The 25,342-nt window shown below is 45.1% G+C and overlaps 2 protein-coding genes across 5 annotated transcripts in view; both read left to right on the forward strand.

Annotated features, from left to right (window-relative positions):
* Positions 1-3,443, forward strand: part of LOC145400102 (vesicle-fusing ATPase 1-like) — a 61,739-nt gene extending 58,296 nt beyond the window's left edge. The window contains exon 7 of the mRNA XM_080272611.1: positions 2,652-3,443. Within this exon, the coding sequence (XP_080128737.1) occupies positions 2,652-2,822 (171 nt within the window). The 3' untranslated portion in view covers positions 2,823-3,443. The remainder of the gene's footprint in view (positions 1-2,651) is intronic.
* Positions 3,444-13,215: 9,772 nt separating this feature from the next.
* The window catches only part of LOC145400260 (protein C19orf12 homolog), a 33,895-nt gene continuing 21,768 nt past the window's right edge, over positions 13,216-25,342 (forward strand). Inside the window, exons 1-2 of one of the 4 annotated variants that reach the window (XM_080272781.1) lie at positions 13,216-13,323; positions 20,968-21,135. In XM_080272781.1, the coding sequence (XP_080128907.1) occupies positions 13,278-13,323; positions 20,968-21,135 (214 nt within the window). In that variant the 5' untranslated portion in view covers positions 13,216-13,277. Of the gene's footprint in view, positions 13,324-13,561; positions 13,820-13,917; positions 14,025-20,967; positions 21,136-25,342 lie in introns of those variants that run through there. The other 3 variants (XM_080272784.1, XM_080272782.1, XM_080272783.1) reach the window with 3 other exon arrangements.

The raw sequence follows: 25,342 nt of genomic DNA on the forward strand, positions 1-25,342 counted from the left end.
GCTGAGAGGGAGGGGCCAGAGAGAGAAGGGAAGGTGGGTGGGGGGGACGAGTGATGGTGCGAGGGTGGAGTAAGGGAGGGGAGGTAGGGGAGGGAGTATGACATGCGAAGTGGTTGGTGGCCACATTATTTGTCTATTTTCTTTCATTCAGGGCATGATAAAGAATTAATATTTGGTAGGTAGTGCTCCATTATCTTGTATAGCGGCATCAGATAACAAGCTTTAGATACTAGGTGGTGATATCAATTGCTGGCTTGTAAGAGAAATATATTGACACGACAGATCACACATTAGTTCAAAGCTATCAAGACTGTGTGGGCCCAGACTGTCAATGCGTGGGAGCCAGAGAACAAGAGGACACAGACCCGCCTCCTCCAGCACACCACGGACAAGCGGGAGCTGTTCATACGAAACCAGCAAACCATCAACAACATTGTTTCCTCGCTGCTGCGAAGACTACAAGAGGTTATTAAGAGGCAAGAGGCCACCGGACTACTTACTAAGGCTTTCCATGTTGCTTTGGCTTTACCATTGTCGGTAATCATTGACATAGATATATTCTGGGAGTTTGGGTAGGATTTTATTTTCCTTCTAACATTTTATGAGAGATATCGTAATTATATCCACCCATATGCAAAGACATCAAATTTATTTATCCTTTATGCACAATTTTGAAATAGCCTTTTCATATACAGTAGAGATGCCATAGGATAGTTGGCATGATTGTGACTGTATAAAGGGAGTGTATACCGAGAGAGTGATCATATTAACTGTGGAAACAGCCATGCCAAAGACTGCATAATTAATTTAGTTCCAATCTTAATTACATCGAAGGGTAGAGGATGCTTCTTAATTAAGCATTACGGAAGTCAAAGCCATCCAGATTCCATTCTGCATCCGAAATCAAAATATAGGAATAAACACAAATATCTGGCTCTGCAATAATGTTTGATATGACACGTCAGTACAGGTATATTCTTGTAACGAGCCAGCCCCTGATATCACACCAATTTAAAGCTTGTTATCTGACTCTGGTGTACAAGATGTAATGCAGCATTATCTGCAGAATCTTATCTCCTTCATATCATGTCCTGAATGAAAGAAAATAGACAAATAATGTGACCACCACATTATTTGTCTATTTTCTTTCCTTCCCTCCCCTCCCTTACTCCACCCCCACACCATCACTCATCCCCCACTCACCTTCCCTTCTCTCTCTGGCTCCTCCCTCTCAGCCTCTCATGCTCCACTGTGACTTGCCGTGCATAAAGAAGGCAGCCTGAGGCACAGGGTACTAAAGGATATGTGATTATTTATGACCACGACTGTACATTCCTCAACAGTCCCATCTCCACTGCTGTAACTCTTGATGTTTCATTTTCATGCCACACCATAGTCTTACACCCGTATGTTAAAGTTGGCACTAACCACTGACACTCCTTAAGGTAAGCCTCTTGCAGCTGCAACACTCAAGCCTCTGTTTCTTATCAAGGCCTTCATAGCACCAGCTACTTTCCTTCCTTGTGTCACCCTACTTTCCACTTCTTTTGCACTTTTTCCTCTCTTTTTTATCACTGTACCCAGGTATTTGAACTCTCTCACCAATTCCAGTCTCTCTTCATTCACTGTAATATCACTCTGGGAGTCACTTTCTCTCTCAGTAACCATCACTTTGCTCTTAACTGCATTTACTCTCAAGGCACGACACTCACAGACATCTACAAAACACTGCACTAGCCTACCAAGTTCTTGTCTAGTACTTGCCAGTAGCACTGTATCATCAGCATACATCAGATCTGAGATACTGTATTCCATCCATCATCTTTCATAATAAATTCTTAACACGTTTCTGCTTTTCCCATATTCTATAAAGTTTTTGTCTTATTCGCTTTTAATTATTTTATTATTCTGGAAAGTTTTTGTCTTACTCCCTTTTTATTATTTTATTATTCTGTAGCTTTTGTCTTACAACCTTTTTATTGTTTTTTTTTTTAATTCTCTGAGTTATTTGTCTTACTTCCCTTTTATCCATTCATCCATCATCCAATCCTATGTTGCTCCATGAGGAGCAGAGGAGCCCTGGGTTAGGCAAGTTGGTCCTGACATTTAAGATGAGGGTGACCAGCCTCACTCATCCCTGGGTGGTATTATGTGAGCAATAAACCCCAGCCACCCCTTGGATATAAACCTACACAGGCTTAATCCGATTGGAGTACCTTAATTACCCACTAAACCACCAGGCGCCATAATTTGGCTATATGGTTATTACCCAGCGTAGTAAATGGCTTCCTGGTGTACAGGAAACCATTTGGCTTGTCACTCAGTGTAGTCAGAAGGAAGGGGTAAGAATGAAGGAAAGAAAGACAGACAAGGGAGTGTAAAGTCACCTGTGGGCAGAAGGAATTGGAAAGAATGAAGGAAAGAACAACAGAAGAGGAAGGAAGGACGAGAGGAAAGGGCAGACACCCAAAGCAGCAATACATCGAGTGAGTAGATGGTGAGCATCTACATCTACTACCATTTATTGTTATTATGTAAAGTTAGATTTTTTTTTTTTTTTTTGAGGGTTTATTATTCCATATTTTCCTTGTGTAGAGGACTGATTCACCCAGCACCTAGCCTGTCTTAGAAATTAATTTTTTCCTCCTCAGATTGATGCAGTAACACGTCATATCAGTCAAGGACGAGTGTTTGTGGGAGTGAAGAAATTGCTGGGCCTCCTAGATACACTGAGGGTTATGAAGGGAGCAGATTCACGAAAGAGGGTTGCTGCCTTTGTAAACCTGCTGGAGGATGAAGGGGTTTTCACTCCAGCATTATAGTCATCATTGTGGCTGTAGATTAGGCAGATCATTTTGAGTATAATACAGGTAACTATAGTGCAGTATTTTTCTTAAGGAAGATCTCTCATACCACAGAATTTACTGGAGACTGCTTCTAACTACCACTATGAGAGATTTTTTCTGAGCTGCATAGCATCATGTGGAGGTAGCAAGAACAAGCAGAGAAAGATGTCAGAGTACAAAGAACTTAATTGTGTGCATAATAAAAAACTATGACAGATATAATATTTGTCCACATCAGTCATTGCAGCTGATGTTAATTCTGGGCCCATTCTTGTATGGGATACATAGCACAGTAGATACATGTACAGTGGATACTGAATATTTGCAGTTAAACAGTTCTGGAACTTGTGTGTGAAAGTGGTAAAAGATGATGGTTGTAACTGAAGTACTGTGTAAGCAGTTAAAGGGTTATGTGTCCTGGGCTTCAAGTAACAGGAGCATTTTTTCTGCAGTTTCCCTCATTTACCTTTCTAATGAGCTTGGGGTTACATCAGCAACAACAAACATCTCCCTCCCCCTCTTTCCAGCTAAATATGGACCTATAAGTGTGTGGGCAGGAATTTCATTGGGGGGTCAGGAGTTTGTCCTGAAAATGCTCGAAGCTACCCAGATTTCCAAGTACTGTAATTACTAATAAATATGCATAATACATGAATGTGTGAGTATATGTAAAAGCAATGAATGTGTAAGTAATTTCTATATATCTATAGTCAGATGCCTCACTTTCATATGGGGTGGCCACAAGCAAACCGCCTCTATATCGCCCTGTCCTCTGCCAATACGCTGCCCTCAACCTAGCTCATGCTCCCCTCACTCATATACCTCTCCACTCCATCCCTCCATCCCATCCTCAGTCTTCCCCTCCCTCTCCCCCACTCCACCTCATTCATATAAACTCCCCTTGTTAGTCTTTCACTCTTCATCCTCTCCACATGGCTAGACCACGTCTTTATTGCTCCTTACATTTTCTATCACAGTCACACCACAACATGCCTTCACTTCCTTAAACATCATTCTGTCTCCATGTAGCCTGTATCCACATGCTCCCCTCAAATAACTCATTTCCACTGCTCTCACTCTTGACTTGTGTCCTTCCAACAAGGTTCAACTTTGCTTCCATACATTAGAGTTTGCATCACAAGACTAGCATGCAGTGACTTAACTTCCATGCTCACTTCCCTATTTCCTATCACTATTTTCAAAGAACAAACAACCTTTCTTCCCTGTTGTACCCTTTCAAGCACTTCATCCTCTAAACTTTCATCATTACTCATCACACTACCCAAACACATAAATGCACTTGTATTTTCTGTTTCCCCACCATCCAGCCTTACTGCATTCAGTAACTACATGTCTCTCGAAGACCACAACTTTACCCTTCCCTGCATTCCCCTTTAGATTCCGTTTCTTACACACTCCCCCAAACTCATTCACCATGCCTTGCAGTTCCCCTTCGACTTCACTCAACAATACAGTATCATCTGCAAACAACAGAACAGGAAGTTTCCAAACGCTGCTCTATCTCTTTAGGGTCACTCCAACATCCGCTGCCCTACCTTGTATCTCTCTTATAACTCCATCCATACACAGATTGAACAACTGTGGAGACATGACACATCCCTGTTTCAATTCAACAGTCAGATGGAAAAAATCACAGATATCATCATCCACGCACATGGCAACCCTATCTCCCTCATACATACTCTTCACGGCATTCAACAGCTTCCCATGTAGTCCATATATCCTCAGTATTTTCCACATTCCGTGTCTGTCCACTCTGTCTTATATTTTCTCCAAATCCATGAAGGCTGCATACAACTTCCTTCCCTTCTCTAGAAACTGTTCCACTAAAGACCTAAGGATGAATATCTGATCTACACAATCTCTTCTCTTTCTAAAACCTCCCTGTTCCTCCCCAACTAATGCATCCGTCCATCATCCGACCCTGTGTCATCCCATGAGGAGAGTGGGAGCCTGGGGCTAGGCAAGTTCGTCGTGACATTTAAGATGAGATTGACCAGCCTCACTCATCCCTGAGTGGCATAATGTGAGCAGTAAACCCCAACCACCCCATGGATATATACCTACATTGGCTTAATCTGATTGGAGCGCCTTAATTACCCACTAAACCACAAGGTGCCATAATTTGGTTATATGGTTACCACCCAGCATAGTAAATGGTTTCCTGGTGCACAGGAAACCATTGGCTTGTCACTCAGTGTAGAGTCACCCATAGGCAGAAGAGGAAAGAACGAAGGAAAGAGAGACAGAAGGGGGAGTTAAAGTCACCTGTAGGCAGAAGGAAAAGGGAAGAAAGACAGAAGAGGAAGGAACTCTGTCATTAAGTATCCTACCATATACTTTTCCTATTACACTAAGAACTAAGAAGTAAGTAATTTAAATGTTTAAAATCTCTGTTCAGATATGTATTCACATGAGAACCATTAGTGAGTAGTGAATATGTGTTTGAACAAATCAAAAACAGTTATGTAAATCATTACCCCCATACATTAAGGAGAGTCCCTTCTTAATAACTCAAGGATTCTGATAGTTTTAACTACATTTCCATCAAAAGTACCAGTGCACTATTGGAAAGATATTCCCTGAAAAATCAGCTTTCCTGAAAGACACATTTTCAAAGGCATAGGAGGCTCCCCCTCCCCGACCCCCTGCCTCGCATGCTTATGTTGTCTTGTTTTTTAGTTGTTGATCAACCTCAGTCTGTCTGGTATAGCAGAGCTTTCAAGCACAGGGAAGCATCACCCCTGCAGGTCCATCCTGTGGAGTGAATTGATGTTCCATTGTGACTGACAGCTTCTCGTCACGGCAAATAGTGTGGAGGTTTGGTTCACGGATGGACGCTTCATTTGCCTTTCTCCACCCATTTAACAGAGGCATAATAGCAGCTTCATTTCACCCTGTAATTTGATTATATGGATACCACCTAGCATTGTAAATGGTTTCCTTGGTTACAGGAAACAGTTATGCATGTCAGTTAGAGCCACCTAAAATGGGGAGAAAAAAAAAAGCAATAAAAAGTGAAAGGAAGGGGAGAAGTAGGAAGACAGAGGTCAGACACAGAGGTACACTGAGAAAGAGGAAGAAAAATGCGGCATTACATCGAGCGTGGGGATGCTGATCGCCACCACCTACTACCATGCATATGTGTAAAACTACTATATATGTACAGTAACTACACATTCTCACATAGGGTACTAGTGTTCTCAAAGAGACTCAGCAAGCACTGTATGGTGTAGAAACCACTACAGATACATTCTTATGGTTCTGTTACCAAAAGGTAACCAGGTTATTCACAGTAACTACTGGCAGTGTTCTTGAGGGTGTGGAATGCTTATAGTAATTACCATTTCTAATTATGTTGCAGTACAGAATATAGAAGAAATTGTAATTTCATGTGAATTAAGTTCCTTGATATACATTTCCATGCATTTTAGATTACCATTATTCTACTAGTACAAGCCACAACCAAGTAGAGACAGAGTGAACTTGGGGACTTGTGGAGTCAGTTGATGCACAAAAAAAAAAAAAAAGAAAAAAGAAAAAAAAAATTGTGTGCATGATTACCTTATTTATTTTATAATACCATAAAGAGTTCAGATACTAAGTTCATTAACACATACCTTATATAGGAGGAAAATGATGGGAATATTAGAAATACTGGAAGTGTAATGCATTCATTAATTTACATATTAACCTTTAAAGTGTGGCAGACTGGAAACCCAAAGTGTACCCCTTGCACAAACCCACCTTCATATTTTTAAGTTTCTCATACTTGATTTCTTGTCCTTCCAGTTGATAGGGGATGTGATTAAGTAAGTGTATATCAATTTTTTTGTTTACTACAGTGTTTTGAAATTCAATAATTTTGGAACCCCCCTAAATTTGCAAACATTTTTTTTTTTTTCAGAAGACTGGTTTTATGTGTATAATATTGAAGAGAGCATGCTGTGGTATGGATATGCAGATTTTCAAGTCAATATCTACTATAATTTGGCTATAAAGAGCTTGGATATTTTCATAATTTTGGAGGTAGAACACAGGTAAAATGCAGTTACCAGGACTATTCATCTTACATAAATTTTATGGGTTCCATTTGAAAGCATGCTTGCATAAATATTATGCAACACAATATCACCCCAGTATCTACCTTTGTGTAGCTGTGGTGAAGTTTGGTAGGTCAGACATTGACTTTCCATCGTACCAAACATGGAATAATAGGCATGCATGAAAAAAAATGGAAGAAATGGAGTTCCCCCGAGCTAAGCCCTGTATTGGACTATATAGCCCCGCTAGGGTTACAGGAGGGAGCTACCCCTCCCGGCACGGCAGCCCGGGCGAGGCTCGAACTTGCAATCCCCCGATCACAAGTCCAGCGCGCTACCACTGTGCTACCGCGCCCCCCTAGGCATGCATGAGGTAGGCTGTGAATAGCTTTAGAGGCTCCAGATGCCTCTGCATGATGTATATCAAGTCATTTGTCAACAGTCCATCCCCAGTGTGTTATAAATTTTCAACCCAGCACTGGAGATGTACATCACAGCGCATCTCAGAACAGTTGTTGCTGCACATCACAGTTAACGGGTTAGTATGTACAGAATTATATATGCAGAAGTGCATTCTATCTATCTCTCTTGCCAGACGCCTCAAACTCATATGGGGTGCCACAAACAAGTCGCCTCCACACCGTCCTGTCCAACGCCATTTCACTGCCATGCTCCCAGCTCATACTCCCATCTCTCCTATACCTCTCCGCTCCATCCCTTCATCTCATTCTCGGCCTCCCCCTCCCTCTCCCCTCCCTCTACTTCTCTTGCATACACTCTCCTCGTTAGTCTGTCACTCTCCATCCTCTCCACGTGGCCAAACCACCTCATTGTATTTCTCCTAACGCTTTCTGTCATTCACATCCACACCACAACACTCCTTCACCTCCTCATTTGTCAGTCTGTCTCCACGTAACTTCACATGCACCTTTCAGATACCTCATTTCTATTGCTCTCACTCTTATGTCCTTCCAACAAGGTCCAAGCCTCACGTCCATGTATGTGTGATGGGCTTTACATCCCTGCAGTAACTGAACAGTGTGTCACTGGCGCAGAGGCAGTGATACAGAGTGTCCGGAACAGAGTTAGCCAGTGAACGAGCAGTAGTGAGCGAAGAGCAGAGCTAAAGTAGGAGAGATAAGTCACAGTTTTGCAGCTATACTTCAGCTGTGCATGTTTAACCTAGCACAACTACCAAATAATTTAACCCAACCTAACTCAACCTCCTGTTGGGATGTGGGAAACGAAATCCACCTTTAAGTACGTTTTAGTATTCTTTCATTATGCCGGGAAAAAAAAAAAAAAAAACTAGGCACGGCTGAAAGAACATGATAATAACGGGGGAATTTTTAAAAATCAAGATAAGGTCATTTACCACCCTGAAAAGTCAGATAAATACAGAAACAAACTGGAGAAATATGAAATGAATTGGTAAGGTCTTTCTGCTGCTCCAAATCAAGCGTACATTTACCAGGGTTGTAATGCTAGGTGATTTATGGGCCGGCTTCACATCCCGTAAATGCCTAGTGTGTAGCGGGGCTCTCTTTCTAGACCGGAGCTTAGACAAATAGGAGAGAGGTAGGACACAAAAACTCAAGGCATCAACCTTACACTCGTATTACTAAGTTGGACAGGGGAATGAGTAGATGTCACTGATGCAGATACACTGGACAATTATAACTCTTACATCTAGATATGGGTTATCAGTATCGCGCAGGATACTGCTCGGATCAAAATGAATAGTACTTGGGGCAGAGGTTTACGTATTATTAGGTATAGGAAGTCTGGGTTTTATATATTGGTGGAGTCACTGATAATGTTTCCTGTAGGTATGTTTCCTTGGCACTGGGGTCTGGGTACGGTTTTAGTATTAGGAGGTATTATCTGGTGGTAGCATATTCACTATGATAGACCCGTCTCTCACTGGGTGGCCGTTTTCGCGGTTGCACTGTCACCGTTGCTCGCCCCCACCACTTTGCTATTATCACTGACTTCCGTTAGATAGTTCACTGTTTTGCCTCTGTGTTACTGGGTTACGGACACTGTACTATCACAATCACTCCTTTCGGATCTGGGCGTCGTGGCGGTCAGGTAAAACGGTGGTGGAGGTGTCACAGCCTTACTACTGATGGGGCTGGGTTCCGCCAGGGGCCTTTCCATCTAGAGGCCACGGGATCACACGCAAGGGCGTCCTCTCTCATCCGGGGCTGTGAGTGGCAAAGGGCCCCGCGCTCTCGGGACTGGGGGCGGGAGTACGGCCCTCAGGGCTGGGGGCGGGAGTGTGGCCCTCAGGGCTGGAGCCAAATAACTGCCTGAACTTCTCACTCAGGCACCTGACAGAGGACGAAGATCTCCCGCGTCGGGGTGCAGGTAGTTCCCGCCTGGGAGCCCTGGGGGCGGTCTGGGGTTCCCGAGGGCTGCGGTCCCCGGTGCTTGGCGGCACCGTCAGGAAGGGGCTGCGGCACCGGCCTACGTTGGGGTCCGTCAGGTGGGTCTTCTCCAGAGCTGGTTGCAGGGAGCAGAGGCCGGGGGAAATCACGGGTCCTCTCCAGTACTCTTCTAGGCTTGGGACTCCCTCTGTGTCGTGGACTAGAGAACAGGCGTCAGCTACCAACAGAGGAGCGGCTACAGGCTGTCTCCTGCCGTAGAGCCCGGCTACTGGCCGTGGCCTTCTAGGGGGGTGGCTACCAGCCGTCACCAAGGCCTGGCTACTGGCCGTGGCCTGGGGGAGTGAGCAGCTACCAGCAGACCCAAGGGCACCTTCAGAGCGGCTACAGGCCGTCTCCTTCAGGAGGGTTGAGCGGCTACAGGCCATATGGAGAAGGACACCTTCAGAGTGACTACAGGCCGTCTCCTGACAAAGGTGGAGGTGGTGAGGTCCTCGGACTCGTTGTTTCTGTCCAAGGGGAGGTGCCCATACAGCTCACTGAATCTTCATGACGCTGTTTGTTGTCCTTGGTGCAGGGATGTGTCAAATGCTGGAGATGGATCGTTCGTTCGTTCGTTCGTAGATTTCCTGCACCTATAGTGCAGGCCGGGCCATACATTAGCCCGGTCAGTGAAGATGCTGTTGTCGTTCGTGTTCGATCTTGTTAACGATGTAGTCCATAATCGCTGTATCGTCGGGGTGAGTGTCGATTAATTGTTCCAGGCATTGTTCGTGTTGTTCTTGGAATGGCACTGGAGTCGCGAGTCTTAGTAGGGCGTCGAGGGCATCTGAGAAGTTGTTGTCCCAGTAGCTGTCTCGCTGATCGAAGAGTTCGTCATATGATAGTGAGTCGAGACGCTGCTTGATGGTGGGATGGAGGGGTGGCAAGATGTCTCGGATGGGGATGGATGGTGGATGTGGGGTTATATGCTGGGGTAATGCGGTGTGGTGTCTCTTGGGAGTGTTGATGGCCGGGATTTCTGCTTGGTGTATCATGAGTGTGAGATGATTCAGGGAAGGGGTAGGGATTTGATTTTGCGGCAAGGTGGGTGGGGTGGGAGAGTGGGTGTATCAGGCGGGTGGGTGGGAGAAGCATTGGAGCATGTGATGATTGTCTTAAGGGTGGGTGTGGGTGGTGATGTGGGTGTGCGGTGTTGGCGTGGGTGTGGGAGGTGCGTGGGGCACGTGAGAGAAGCTGTGAAGTGGCAGGGGTGTGGGCGGCAGAGCGTGGGGAGTGGGGTGTTGGGTGAGTGGGTGGTGGTGTCGTGGGGGTGTGGGCGGTGCAGGTGGAGTCGGGGGCACATGTGGGCGGCAGGCTGGGAGTTGCGGGGGGAATGGTGAGCGGCGGCTGGGGCGGGGGCATGGTAGGCATAGGGGATGTGGAGGTGTGGGTGGGACACGCGGTGCTGGGCATGGGAGAGGAGGTGGCGGGTAACGAAGAGGTGGGGGAGCGGCGGGGAGCTGGTGGTGTCGGTGTGTTGTCAGGTGAGGTGCGATGTGGCGTGACGGAAGGTGAGGTGGAGGCGGCGGGGGAGGGGGAGGGAGAGAGAGAGGGGGGGAGGAGATATAGCAGTCAAAGGTGGTAGGGGGGATGGCTCAGGGGTAGTGGGCGTGCGAAAGGGGTGCACATGCCGGTTTCGGAGGGTGTGGGAGTGCCGTGGTACTCGACGGTTACCTGGTAGGGGTTAGGGATGCGGATGATGGTGTGGGGTCCCGTGAAATGCGGCACGAGTTTGTGGGGGGTGGAGAGCTGGGCTATTATAACCGTGTCACCTGGCCTATAGGGGTTAGAGGCGGTGTCGGGGCGGAGGTCCAGGTTGTTTTGGAGGTGGATCAGGCGGCGTTTGAGATGTTGTAACGGGTCCGTTGTGGGGGGTTGAGGTGGGGGGTTGCAAATGCTGCCGAAGGGGCAGGAGGAGGGGTGTTTCCTCGAACACTCATATGGTGAAATTCCGTCCTCTCGGGGGCAGGAGGAGGGGTGTTTCCTCGAACACTTATATGGTGAAATTCCGTCCTCTCGGGGGCAGGAGTTGATGCCCTATTGTACAATTTTTACATGGGCGGGCCAGTCGTCATCTTTGGCGGCTTCTATCCGGGTGTGGAGCCGAGTCATCAGTGTGTGATGGCTGCGCTCGCATATGGCAATTCCTTGGGGCCAGTAAGGGGATGGGTGGGAGATGTTATAACCGAAGATATGGGCCAGCTCCTCCCAGATCTTACTGGTGAACTCGGGTGCGTTATCTGAGTGGATCGCTTGCGGGATGCCAAAGTAGGGGAACACGTGCCGAATTAGGGTGTTGGCCACTGCGACAGTGTGGTGTTCCTTTGCTGGGCAGGCCACGACAAATTGGGAGTACATCTCGATGAAAATGATCACATACCTATAGCCTGATTTTGGAGGTAAGGGTCCCACCACGTCGATCGCCAACAGCTGCCAAGGCTTGTGGGCAGAAGTATGGCCCGATGGACCTGCAGTACGGGTGATGTCTTTACTGAGGGCACACGTGCGGTAGGTTTGGATAATTTCCTTGGCAAGGACGGAAGGATTTGGCGCCCAGTAGGTGTCACTGAAGACCTGCAGTAGTTTTTTTGTGCCCAGGTGAATGCTGTTGTGAGTATGCAGGTGTCGTACGGCGTCGAGGGTGGTGTCAGGGGCTAGGAGGATATGCCCTGACGGGTAAGTAGGTGGTCGCCCTGGCGATACAGTTTCTTGAAAAGGTGCTGGGGGATCCAGGGGGTCACTCTTTGTGATGCCACTGCTGGAGGAGGTCTGGCTCCGGCTGGGCAGCGTGGATGAGGAGCCAAGAGAGGGCGTCCGCGTTGGTATGGAGTTTGCCGGGGTGGTACAAGATTTCATAGTTGAATTCCTCCAGGGTTTCGCGCCATCGGATGAGCTGGGCATTTTGGGTGTCAGACTGCCGCAACCACTGGAGGGACTGGTGATCAGTGATGATGGTGACTTGGGTCCTGGAGAGGTATGCCCGGAAGTGCTCAAGTGCCCTGATGATGCCTAGGCACTCTTTCTTGGTGGCAGCGTAGTTTTTTTTCCACCTGATTGAGGATACGGCTGGTGCAGGCGATGTGTTCCCAGCCCTCTTGGACTTGTGTCAGCACAGCGCCGAGGGCAATTAGGGAGACGTCTCTTGTTTGTCCAGAGGAACGTTTCCCCCTTACGAGTCAGGTCGTGGAGTGGTTTGGCAATGTGGGCGAACCCCTTCACAAAACGGTGGTAGTAGGACATCAGGCCGAGGAAGGCTCGGATCCCGTGAATGTCTTGTGGTGAGGGTATGTCCGCGATAGCACGGAGTTTGTCTGGGTTGGGAGATATGCCAGCCTGGGAGATGACGTGCCCCAGGAATGAGACGGTTCTGACGGCCAGGACGCACTTGGTGGGCCGGAGTTTGAGGCCAGCCTGTCGGATCCTGGTGAAAACCCAGCGGAGGCGGAGCAGGTGGTCGGCCCAGGTCTGGCTGAAAATTATGATGTCATCCAAGTAAGCGAGACAGATCTCCCACGTGAGGCCACTGAGGATGGATTCCATTAACCTGGAGAAGGTGGCGGGGGCGTTACTGAGGCTGAAAGGCAAAACATTAAACTCATAATGTTTCCTGTTGCTGGTCGAGAAAGCGGTTTTACCTCTGTCCTCCTGGCGCACCGGGACCTGCCAATACCCTGACCGGAGGTCGAGTGTGGAGAATCAGGAGGCGCCGTATAGGGAATCCAGGGAGTCGTCTATGCGCGGGAGTGGAGTGGTATCCTTGGTGGTTACGTCGTTAAGCCGGCGGTAGTCGACGCAGAACCGCATCGTGCCATCCTTTTTCTTCACGAGGACGACGGAGGAGGACCAGGGGCTGGTGGAGGGGGAGACTACTCCGGCTTCGATCATCTCCTGTACCTGGCGGTCTTCCTCTTCCCGCTGTTTGGTGTTCTTCCGCCGGGATGGCTGTCGAATCGGTGGGCCCGTCGTATGAATCTCGTGAGCCCGGTAGGTGGTGTGTCCGATGTCGGCTGGTCCCGCCGCGAAAAGATCCTGGAAATCCAGGAGTAGGCGGCGGAGGGTGTCTGATTGGTTAGTGGAGAGATGGTCGGGGATAGGGGGCAAGGGGACGGGGACTGGGAGGGGGAGGCGGCGCAGGGCTCGGCTTCATTTCTCCGATTATGAGCCCTTTGGGGAGGGTGAGGGACGAGGTTCCGGACTGCCGTGTGATGCGGGGGAAGGAAAGTTGGGGGCAGCAGGCAGGCCGAGAGGGTTCCAGACGGTAGGGGTGGGGAGAACAAGACAGAGGTGTCGGAGGGCCGGTGATTCCTCACACTAGGCTCCTGCAGGTCTTCCTTTCACGGCATCCCTCGGTGACGCCGGGGCTTTGCCTGGAAGGCCTTTGGATGACCGTGTGGCGGCCTTTACTTCCTCTGTGGTTGTGGTGGACGAGGCGAGCGTCTGCAGGTCCTCAGCACGTTCCCGAGGCATTTCAGGTAATCACGTGGGTATGAGCCTATATGTTGATAAAAATTATGATGTTTTGCAGTTAAAACTGCCAATTCGGTAAATGACCGCCGATTCGGTACTTAATAGCACCTACCCATACCCAAGTATCCAGTCGAGTGCGGTGTGTACAGTGAGATAAAATGAGAGGCTGTTAGTAGCTTACCAGAAGTCAGCACGCTTGTAATTTCTGACAACAGACAGTAAGTTATAATTTCTGCCATTGTCATCTGACAGTGTTGTGAGATTCATAACATTCATTTGTAGCTCAAATCGTGTACTGGGTTGCAGAAGGTTGATAGGTCGAGAGTCTTAGAAAGTATCGCAACCATCCACGGAATTATTGCATCATATAACCTGTCTTGCAGTTCATCAGTTTTAATTAGGATATATCTTACGAAACGGGGTAGATATGCTTAAGTAACCATAACACGTTTTTGTTAAGTTTTGAATTTTTCAACAATTAGGCAAGTTATGGAACTTTACGGTTAATTAGCCCAGAGTGCACATGCACATTTTTTTTTTTTTCCAGTTTTGGAGTCACGTCTCATGGTTAGGTTAGTTGAACTAGATTAGTCAGGTAAGAACTGTTGGCTCTTTGGTACTTTACTTGTTTCAGCCCATACACTTGGTAATCCTTAAGGAGACAGTACTGTCTTAAAAAAAAAAAAAAAAAAAAAACATGCCTTTGAATTAATTCAGTGATTTTGTAAAGGTGTAGAGAATTGTATTTTTGAGTATGAGGGGGTTCCATCGATAAATGAAAGAAAGCATTTGGGAGCCAAATGCTAATTACCGTACCTGACAGAATAGCCAATGCTGTTGGCCAAATCCAAGATTTTGGCCATATCTTGATATCCTGAAGGTTTCATGTTGATAGTCCAAGCTGTTCATGAGATATAATGGTCCTAAAGGCAGGCAATGAAAATTAATTGATATTTGGCAGATTTTGGTGACCTTGACCCTGACCCCGAGTGCCCATTTTTGAACTCGTCCAAGATTTTGGCCATGTCTTGATACCCTGATGATTTCTTATTGATAGCTCAAGCCGTTCATGAGATATAATGGTGCTTTAGGCAGGTGATAAAAACTAGTTGACTTTTGGCAGCTATTTTGGTGACCTTGACCTTGACCCTGAGTGCCTATTTTTGAACTTGGCCAAGATTTTAGCCATATCTTGATAGCCTGAAGGTTTCATATGGATAGCACAAGCCATTCATGAATTACCAGTATAATGGGAACAGATACACACACACACACACACACACACCGACAGACACGTTGAGGCGGGCAATAACAGTATTGCTCCGCCTTGTACAGGTGGGCAGTAACAAGGATAATATGATAAAGTAAGCGATAGGTTAGGTTATGAAAATTTAGGTTTGGATTATAAGACACTAAGTGATAGGTTTGGTTTAAGTTTGGTTAGGTTAGCATAAAATAGGTTAAGTTAATAAGTATACAGGTAGGTTGTTTGTTGAAGTAACTACTGAGATGGACTTTGCAAGAACCAAATGGAAAGGTGAAAGGTGAAATCATCAGCGTATGAGTGGATAGTGTTGGATGTACAGCTTAGAAGGTCAGTAATGAATAAAATGAAGAGATGGTGATAGGATAGAGCCCTGAGGAACACCTAGATCTAGGAGAAGAATGGTGACCGTCTACAAGAGCAGCTATATAACAACCAGAAACAAAGCTATAGATGAAGGCACAGATAGAAGGATAGAAAGTGTAAAAGGGCAGTTTAGAAATTCAAGATTTATGCCAGACTCGATCAAAAGCCATTGAGATGTCAGGTGCAGTGGCAAAGCTTTTGCCAAAGTCCCAAAAGGAGGATGACCAGGAGTCTGAGAGGTAGGTGAGAAGATCGCCAGTGGAGCGTCCCTGTTGGAACCCATACTGACGATCAGAAAGAAGGTTGTGATAGGAAAGAGGCTTTAAAATTTTTCTGTTAAGAACAGACTTGAAAACTTTTTAGACACAGGATGTTAATGCAATTGGGCGATAGAGGGTTGGGAATGGTCACCCATCTTTGGGAGTGTCTGAATGAGAGCAAACTTCCAGCAAGAAGGAAAGGTACAAGTTGATAGACAAAGGCAAAAGAGTTTACCCAGGCAGGGTGAAAGCACACAAGCACAGGGCTTGAGGACAACGGGAGGGACCCCATCAGGCCCATATGCCTAGTTAATATTGTGGCCAGTGATGGCAGAAAATGCATCAGCTGAAGAAATTTTATTGTCAGCCATGAGGAAGTAAGAGGGGGGAAGTGATGGAGAAACAGCACTGGAATTGTCAAAGTGGACAAGGTTAGGTTAGAAAAACAATAATAGTAATAAAACTGATAATAATAATATCCTTGTTTGTCTGAAAGTGCAAATTTTCCAGTGTTTCCGATGGCTTTGCATGTGGATCACACGATTTTAATGCTCATGGCTAGTTAACCCATGGTGAGCTGCAGACTTTCTGTAGGCACAGTGAAGCTCAGCACAAGACCAAGGTGCAAGTTAACACAACATAGGTTACTCAGTGGTTAGGTTGAAAATACGGTAATTGTGATAAATTTGCAGTTTCAGACATGACAGAAGTCTGAGATTTTCCTGGTTGCTGGTTCTTCCCATTGAGAGAAGGGCCTTCATTTACAAGGAATCTGTATTCATTAATTATTTAAATTTCCACTCAAACATTATCTCCACACATCCACACCACCTCTGCCTACTTGAACACATCATCTCATTGATAATTTAAATTATCCCTAAATGCTGCCCAACTATAGTACCCTCACGTCCAACACGGTAATATTGTCATGCACAGGTCTTGTGTTGGACCAAAACCGTATTGGACAAACAACAGAGGTTTTGGGGGAAAATTAATTATGTCAGCAACCCTAGGAAACGTCACCCTAATTACCGGTACCTATCATATACCTATACATCTATTGGTACTACTGTAATTACAATAAATGGTACTGTACTATGAATGATAACTATCCTTTTAGGATAGTGTTGGTGGGCTTACTGGGAATGGAAAGTTGTATCCGAGGCTGTAGGTAGTCCTACTGGGTCCCCGGAGAATGGCTGGTGGCGTCACTAGCGGGTAGTGGCTGCTGCTCCTCCTTAACCTCCCTCACAAATCCTTCGAAATTCCTCTCCTTTTTCGTCTTCCTTTTGATGATTTCTAGCTTGGTGGCCTGAGAGAGATGCCACCGCTTCTTGGGGTTCTCAGACGACTTCCTAGGCATCGTGAGCAGGGTAAAATGCAGTAGCAAGGGCAGAAAATGCAGCAAGAAAAGAGCACCGTCCAATGCGAATTATGCAACTGAGTGGCGCTGTGGCGGGAGAAATTTAAACATCACGTGAAAGCAGAAGCGTTTTTAATTGGGCGACATCATGATTACGTCACAATGGCGGGTGGGGGAGGCTACTTGATTGAAAGTTTTGTTTGGCTGTCAGCATCACGGGAACATCCAGTATGACTGTGTTGGACCGGGGGTGATCGTGCTAGAGGCGAACTCTGCAGATTTCGCCCACATCTCGGAGCTCCGTCTGTGTTATGCTATTGCACCCGTGTTACAGTAATTAAATTGTATTAAATCGTACTAATTTTTTGCCCTCCGTGCTGGACCAAATCGTTCTGGACAGACACGTGCTGGACGCGAGGGTACTGTACTTTGTTCCTCAGTGTGGAGCAGCACACTTCATTTCAGTTTCAATACGTTTACATCTCGAGATTTCTTCATCCTATAATGCCCATCGCATCATGAACATAAAAGTTACACTTCTTACGTGCCTTATTTGCCAGAGGTTCCTTTCACCTTTATCCACATGCATTACAGTTTATAACAGATATTCATGACAACATCTGGCACAGCCTCATCCAGTCAATTCTATCTACAGTAAACCCTCGCTATAATGAACCCTGATATAATGGATTTCAGATTTAACAAATGCCTCAGAGCCCACCGAACTTTCATCAGCTATACCAACCAATGGTTGTTAAGTGGGGCACATCACACAGCCCTTCTGAATGCCTCTGATCCAGCCTAATTGCTTTTTGGCTGTACCAAACTATCTATCTATCACTTTCTATTGCCAGACGCCTCAGTCCCAGAAGGGATGGTCATAAACAAATTGCCTCCATGTCACCCAGTTCAATGCCATTTCACTCCCCTGCTCTCCTGCTCATACACCCCCACACCTCTCTCTCATATACCTCTTCACTGCATCCCTCCATCTCATTTTCGGCCTCCCCGTCCCTCTCCCCCCGTCCACCTCACTCACATACACTTTCCTCATCAGTCTCTCACTCTCCATCCTCTCCACATGGCAAAACCACCTCAGTATAGTTCTCCTTCAATCACATTCACATCCACACCACAACACTCATTCACGTTCTCATTTGTCAGTCTGTCTCTCCACGTAACGCCACATGCTTCACTCAGATAACTTATTTCCACTGCTCTCACTCTTGTGTCTTTCCAAAAAGGTCCAAGCTTCACTTCCATACATTAGGGTTGGTATTGCAAAACTATCATGCAGTGACTTTCTTTTACCTACATGCTCACTTCCTTGTTCCTTATCACTGCATTCAAAGAACGAGCAACCTTTCTTCCCTGTTGTACCCTTTCAAGCACTTCACCCTCTAAACTTCCATCCCCAACTCATCACACTACCCAAGTACTTAAATGCATCCAGTCTCACGTACATTCAGTGACTTCATTTCTCTTGAAGACCATAACTTTACTCTTCCCTACGTTCGCCTTTAGATTCGATTTCTTACACACATTCCCAGACTCTTCACCAAGTCTTGCAGTTCCCCTTCATCTTCACTTAATGCAGTATTACCTGCAAACAACAGTACAAGGAGTTTCCAAACGCTGTCCTGTCTCATTAGGCCCACTCCAACATCCACTGCCCTACCTTGTACCTCTTTTATATCATACATTCATCATCTAATCCAGTGTTGCCCCGTGAGGAGTGTAGGAGCCAAGGGCTCGGCAAGTTGATTCTGACATTTAAAATGAGTTACCAGCCTCCCTGAACCCTGAGAGGCATTAGCCTGTGTGAGCAACAGACCCCAACCATCCCTTGAATGTAAACCTGCACTGGCTCAGTCTGACTAGAGTGCCTTAATTACCCGCAAAACCACCAGGTGCCATAATTTGGTTGTATGGTAACCACCCAGTGTGGCAAATGGTTTCCTGGTGTACAGGAAACCATTTGGCTTGTCACTTAGTGTAGAGTTGCCCATAGACAGAAGGAAGAGGAAAAAATGAAGGAAAGAAAGAAAGAACAGGAAGGAATGAAGAAAAAGAGGAAAGGGGAGACACCTGAGAGCAACTGTACATCAAGTGAGTGGATGGTGAGGGTCCTCACCTGCCACCACCTCTTTAATAATCCCATCCATATATAGATTGAATAATGATGGGGACAACCCCATCCATATACAGATTGAACAACCATGAGGACATAACTCCATCCATATACAGACTGAACAACCAGGGGGACATAACTCCATCCATATACAGATTGAACAGCCATGGGGACAAAACCCCATCCATTACAGATTGAACAACCATGGGGACATAAGTCCATCCATATACAGATTGAACAACTTTGGGGACATAACTCCATCCATATACTGATTGAACAACCATGGGGACATAACCCCATCCATATACAGATTGAACAGCGATGGGGACATATCTCCATTCATTTACAGGTTGAACAGCCATGAGAACAAAACCCCATCCATATACAGATTGAACAACCATGGGGACATAACCCCATCCACATACAGATTGAACAACCATGAGGACATAACCTCATCCATATACAGATTGAACAACCATGGGGACATGACACATCCCTGTTTCAATCCAATATTCAAATAGAAAAATTTGCTCAGTTCACTATCCACACGCTCTGTGTCCTTAGGCCCCTCATACATACTCTTCACGGCATTCAGCAACTTCCCATTAACTCCACATATTCTTGATACTTTCCACATTCCTTGTCTATCCACCCTGCCATATGCTTTCTCCAAATCCATGAAGGCTGTATGCAACTTATTTCCCATCTCTGGAAATGTTTTCCACTAACAACCTAAGGATGAGTATCTGATTTACACTACCATTTCCCTTCCTAAACCTCCCTGTTCTTCTCAAACTGATTTCTCTGTTATTTCCCTAACTTTGTCAGTAAGTATCCTGCCATATAATTTTCCTTTTACACTAAGAAGACAGATGCCCCTATGATTACAACACGCTTTCATTTCCCCTTTTCATGTGTACAGGGGAATAATTATACTGTACCTGACTTCCAAGTCTCTGGGACTCTGCCTTCCTCCCAGGCCAATCTGCACATCTTCCATGTCCATTCTACTACTATCTTTCTGCCATGCTTGAGCACTTCACCACACACTCTGTCAGTTCCTTGGGCTTTCCCCATTTTGATTTTCTTCATTACTTCCACTGCTTCCATCATACTGATTTCTTCCTCTCTTCTCACCTCCCTTCATCTCCCATTCATTCCCCAGCCACTTATACTCACATTACTTTCATTCTTTGTGTTCAACATTTCCTTAAAGAGTTCTCTCCATGAGGTGCTGTGTACGAGTAGGGAGAGGTGGTTTGGATGTGTGGAGATAATGTTTGAGTGGAAGTCAATGAATCACTCTCAAGATTTGAGTGTTGAAGGTGAACTTCCACAGGCAGACCAAGGACAATTTAAGTAGTTTTCTCTGTATAGCATTTTTTTTTTTTTTTCCGACTCAGGGCAAAGGCTTCAGGGCCTATTTCTCAGAGGCAGTGGCCTATCCCAAGGCCCAGTAGTCCTCCTGCCCCTCCACATGTCACCACTTCGGCACTAACACCGACCATCCATATTGAATACGTGCTAGGGCTGTCTCATACAGGACTGGTGTATTGGTATTAGCAGGGGTATTTTATGACTTGTCGGCAAGTCGTGTGGTAGACCAGGAAAGTCTGCTTTTTATGAAATTCAAATCCTTAAACTGTTCCCAGCCCCAGCCAAGATTTGAACCTGGGTCCATTAGGACCTTACTATATAAACAATAATAAAATGTGTAAACTTAAAAAAACAATAAATGCATATACTGTATCTTGATTAATTTTACGTCAACTTACAGCTAGAACCATGCCAATCAACACACCAGAGATCCTGTCACTTGTGGCCCAGTTGTGTGAGGAAAAAGAACTGCAGGTGACGGTAAAGGAGAGCCTGAAGGGTGGCATTATTGCAGGGGCTACCACAGTTGTTGGTGGCCTTGTTGGCGGACCAGTGGGCATGGCTATAGGTGAGATAGCTAAGGAAGTACATTTTCTTAAGTACACTCAACTTTCGGCTATCACGCCCAATTGGGCCCACTATGGCTGCACTATAGCCGAAACCGTGATAGCCGAATTGAAGAACTTATGGTACTAATTACCATAAGTACGTTAACACAAGGCAACATTCCGATGCCGAAACCAATCGGCGTCGGAATGTTGCCTTGTGTTTACGTATTTGTATGTCGAAGTTTTGCTGTGCAGTACTGTATTTGTAAGTTATAACATTAAATTAACCTTCTAACCACTTAAAGTGCTTCATATTGATTACCAATGGCAGATAACAGCAAAATACCACGTTTAGGGAGTCTAGGGAACAAAATGGTGTCGGGACTATTCGCTGTCAAGCCAGTTCTCCGTCACAACAATAACGAGACAACATAGACTTTGATGGATCCCCCTGAAATATAGTTATTAAAGTATTGATTAATTAATAATAAGTATATTTATAAAAGTACTGATTAATTAATATAAGTATATTTATAGAATGACAGGGAATCATCCAGGGTGCGAATTGTCATGACAGGGAATCGTCCATATTTTGACGGGGAATTGACGTGATGGCGAATTGTCTTAGAACCCACCGATCGTGTGTAGTCTATAAATCAGGTTAACTGGTTACAAGGCTTTATTTAATGCTTTAACTTTCTGTAAGTGCTTTAACTTACAGGTACATACCAGAATAGCAAATATTTAACTTACAAATACAGTACAGTACTGTGGAAAAGCAGTACAGCAAATATTTAACAAACAAATAAAAAAGGTAATATTCTGACCCCTATCAGAAAACTGGTTATAAGACTTTATTTCTTGTTTGAACGTTATTTAATAGTAGTTTAACTTGCACATGAACTTACCAGAACAGTACTGTAAATATTTAACTTACAAATACAGCACTGAGGAAAAGCAGTACAGCGAATCACATCACGTGATCAAAACAAACCGTGTGTGCTGACCTGATGATTGAGGATTTGGCCTTTCAAAGGCCTCTCTTGCGTAAATTTATGGTTTTCGTAATGGTTCTTTAACCCTTTAACCGCGGGTGTCATTCCAGAATGACATTGCAAAAACTGGACCAAACTGTGGGTGTCATTCTCGAATGTTTGTGAATATTTTGAATACCCCGCGTTTTTTCTGTGCGCCAATTGTTTCAAGGGAGAGTAGCTATAAAGTTCTTTCACTCCAGCCGACCCCCACCTCCCTCCTCCCAGCCCCTGGGCCCCCCACCCCACCCCGAACCAAACACGCATCAGTATCTGTCCAGCTGTGTGAGCGACAACACTGCTGATGTGGAAGTGAAGTGCAGGCAATTACAGTGCCTTTTACCTGCCTCAGTGAACACAGAGTGGGTGTTTATCGTGTGTGCAGTGTTCATATATGTTTATATTACTATTATCAGAGAGTGGTTGGCGTTTGGTACTGGTGTGTGGGGCGTAAAATAGTGATTTTACACCCCTCACTTCTGACGGCTCTGCCCGTCCTGTGAAAGTCAACAAAGTCATGAAACCTACATCAATGGAAAGCTGAAGGTTAGTACTTTCTAATGGTACCTTATTTTTTTTTCTCTAGCTTTATTCTGTGCAGAGTTATTAAGGTTTAAAGGTTTGTTTACATTTGGCTGAAACCCCCGCGGGAGAGGACAGTCAGACCCGCGGTTAAGGGGTTAATCTTACCTTGTCTTATACGTATCCCAGCACTAACCATGTATAATTGAAAGCGCGTTCGGCGAGAACGTGTCCGGGGCGAGTTTACTGTAATGTGTAAATAATGTGTAAACAGCAAGTGAAAGCAATGAATGTAAATATAAGTGAACAGTGGAAAATAGATTTATAAGTTACAGCAAGTGACTGCATAACACAGTGTAAATAAAATAGAAATGTAAATAATGTACTGTAAATAAAATAGAGAATGTAAATAGAAATGTAAATGAGTAGTAATATAAGAATACGAGTATATATACCAGGAGTACCGGTAATGAAAGTGAAAGTTTCACTCTAGCATGTATGAATACTATGAGTTATGAAAGTGAAAATGAAAGTGACAGATTCACTCTCAACGCTAGTATACAGGACGAGAAAGTGAATGCTACATATTTTACTGAAAGAGAAATTGAATGCCTACAGTGACAATAAACTACTATTACTGAAGGAAACTTATGGATAAAGACTGTAGATATATATAAGTGTTATATAGTAATAGAAATATAAACTGCGAGTGTTTTTATGAATAATAAATGACAAAACACCAGCGGCGAACGATGTCAAGTGGGAAGGTCATACACGCTTGTAATTTTCATTGTTTTCACAGTGTTTTATTTTTTGGAGTATGGATTCCAAACTATTTGAGAATCATAGAATAGTGTTTCTAGTGATAATATTAGGCTGTGGTAATCATATTACAGATTGTCAGGAAGTGTAAAGTGGAGACTTCGTTACCCAACTTCAGAGGTCTCCACAAGTCCTATGGTACTCGACGAAGGCTCAACAAACATCACTGGAGAAAGCTGAAGGTATGTTCCATATGCATATTTAATTATAATTATCTAGGACTTATAACTGATTTTTGGCAAATATTTTTATAGAGTCTGTCGGAGCGCGAGTAAGCCCACGAGATACGCAATTCAGGCAAAAACAACCCCGCGGTTTAGGGGTTAAAGTGTTCTCTCCATCTGCTCACTTTTTCTCCCTTCTCCACTAGTAATCTACCATTTTTATCTTTCACTCCCCTGGTAACTTCACTTCCTCCCTGTCTTACTCTCTTCACCTCTTTCCAGAACATTTTCTTACAGTCCCTCCACTTTACACTCAAATTCATTAATATGAAAACATGTTTCCCCTGTTTTTCAAGACCAGTTGGATGTGTTTTGGCATGGAACCACTTAGATCTCTAAAGTAATCTAAGGACATTTCTTTGCACCAAACATTTGTCAGTTCAGTCTTGAGGTTGTCCAGATTGGGTGTCTTCTTCTCCACCATGATTTTCTTCATCTTTGTCTAGCAGTTTTCTATGAGATTCAGATCCGGACTGTTACCAGGCCAGTTGAGGACCTCAGTCCAATTATCCTGAAGCCATTTGTCACCTTTCTTGACTTGTGACATGGAGCTGAATCGTTCATGAAAAAGTCGCACCCATGAATAGCAAAAAAGTTTAACAAATGATCTTTCAGAACTTGAATGTACTGGCCATCATTCATCATCAAGTTCTTAGGAAGAAAGTAGAGGCCATCCCTTCCATTTTACCTGAGAAACACCCCCATACCATTACTGATTGTGGGTGCTTAACAGTTGACACCGTGTAAGCAGGGTCATACCGACTACTGGAGGCAGGGCGACGAACCTTGGCAGAACGCACCTGGAACACTTGAAATGTGCTTTCATCAGAAAACAACTTTTCTCCACTCATCCAATGTCCAGAGTGCATACTTTTTGGCAAGAAGTAAAGTTATGGTCTTTGAGAGAAATGAAGTCACTGGATGTACTGTACATTGAGGCTGGATGAGGAGGAACTGGAAAATGTGAGTGCATTTAAGTACTTGGGTAGTGTGATGAGTAAGGATGGAAGTTTAGAGGTTGAAGTGCTTCAAAGGGTGCAACAGGGATGAAAGGTTGCTGGTTCTTTGAAAGCAGTGATATAGACCAGCAAAGTGAGCATGGAAGTAAAAATGTCACTTCATGACAGTAATGTGATACCAGCTCTAATGCATGGCAGTGAAGCTTGGACCTTGTTGGAAGGACACAAGTTAAGAATGAGAGCAGTGGAAATGAGTTATTTGAGAGGAGCATGTGGAGTTACATGGAGAGACAGACCGACAAATGAGGAAGTGAAGGAGCACTGAGGTGTGGATGTGATAGAAAGCGTTAGGAGAAATACATTGAGGTGGCTTGGCCATGTGGAGAGGATGGAGAGTGAGAGACTGATGAAGAGAGTGTATACGAGTGAGATTGAGGAGGGGAGACGGAGGGGGAGACTGAGGATGAGATGGAAGGATGGAGTGGAGAGGTATATGAGAGAAGGGGGTGTGAGCTGGGAGCAAGGCAGTGAAGTGGCATTGGACAGGGTGACATGGAGGTGATTTGTTTGTGGCCACCCCTAATGGGATTGAGGCATTCGGCAGTAGTTAGATAGATAGATAGAAGAACCACTGTTATTTGACTAATGTGGTGAGGAAATCCAAAA

Source organism: Coenobita brevimanus, chromosome 51 (assembly GCF_032717465.1).
Source record: "Coenobita brevimanus isolate Jiangsu-jjx chromosome 51, ASM3271746v2, whole genome shotgun sequence".
Taxonomy (NCBI): domain Eukaryota; kingdom Metazoa; phylum Arthropoda; class Malacostraca; order Decapoda; family Coenobitidae; genus Coenobita; species Coenobita brevimanus.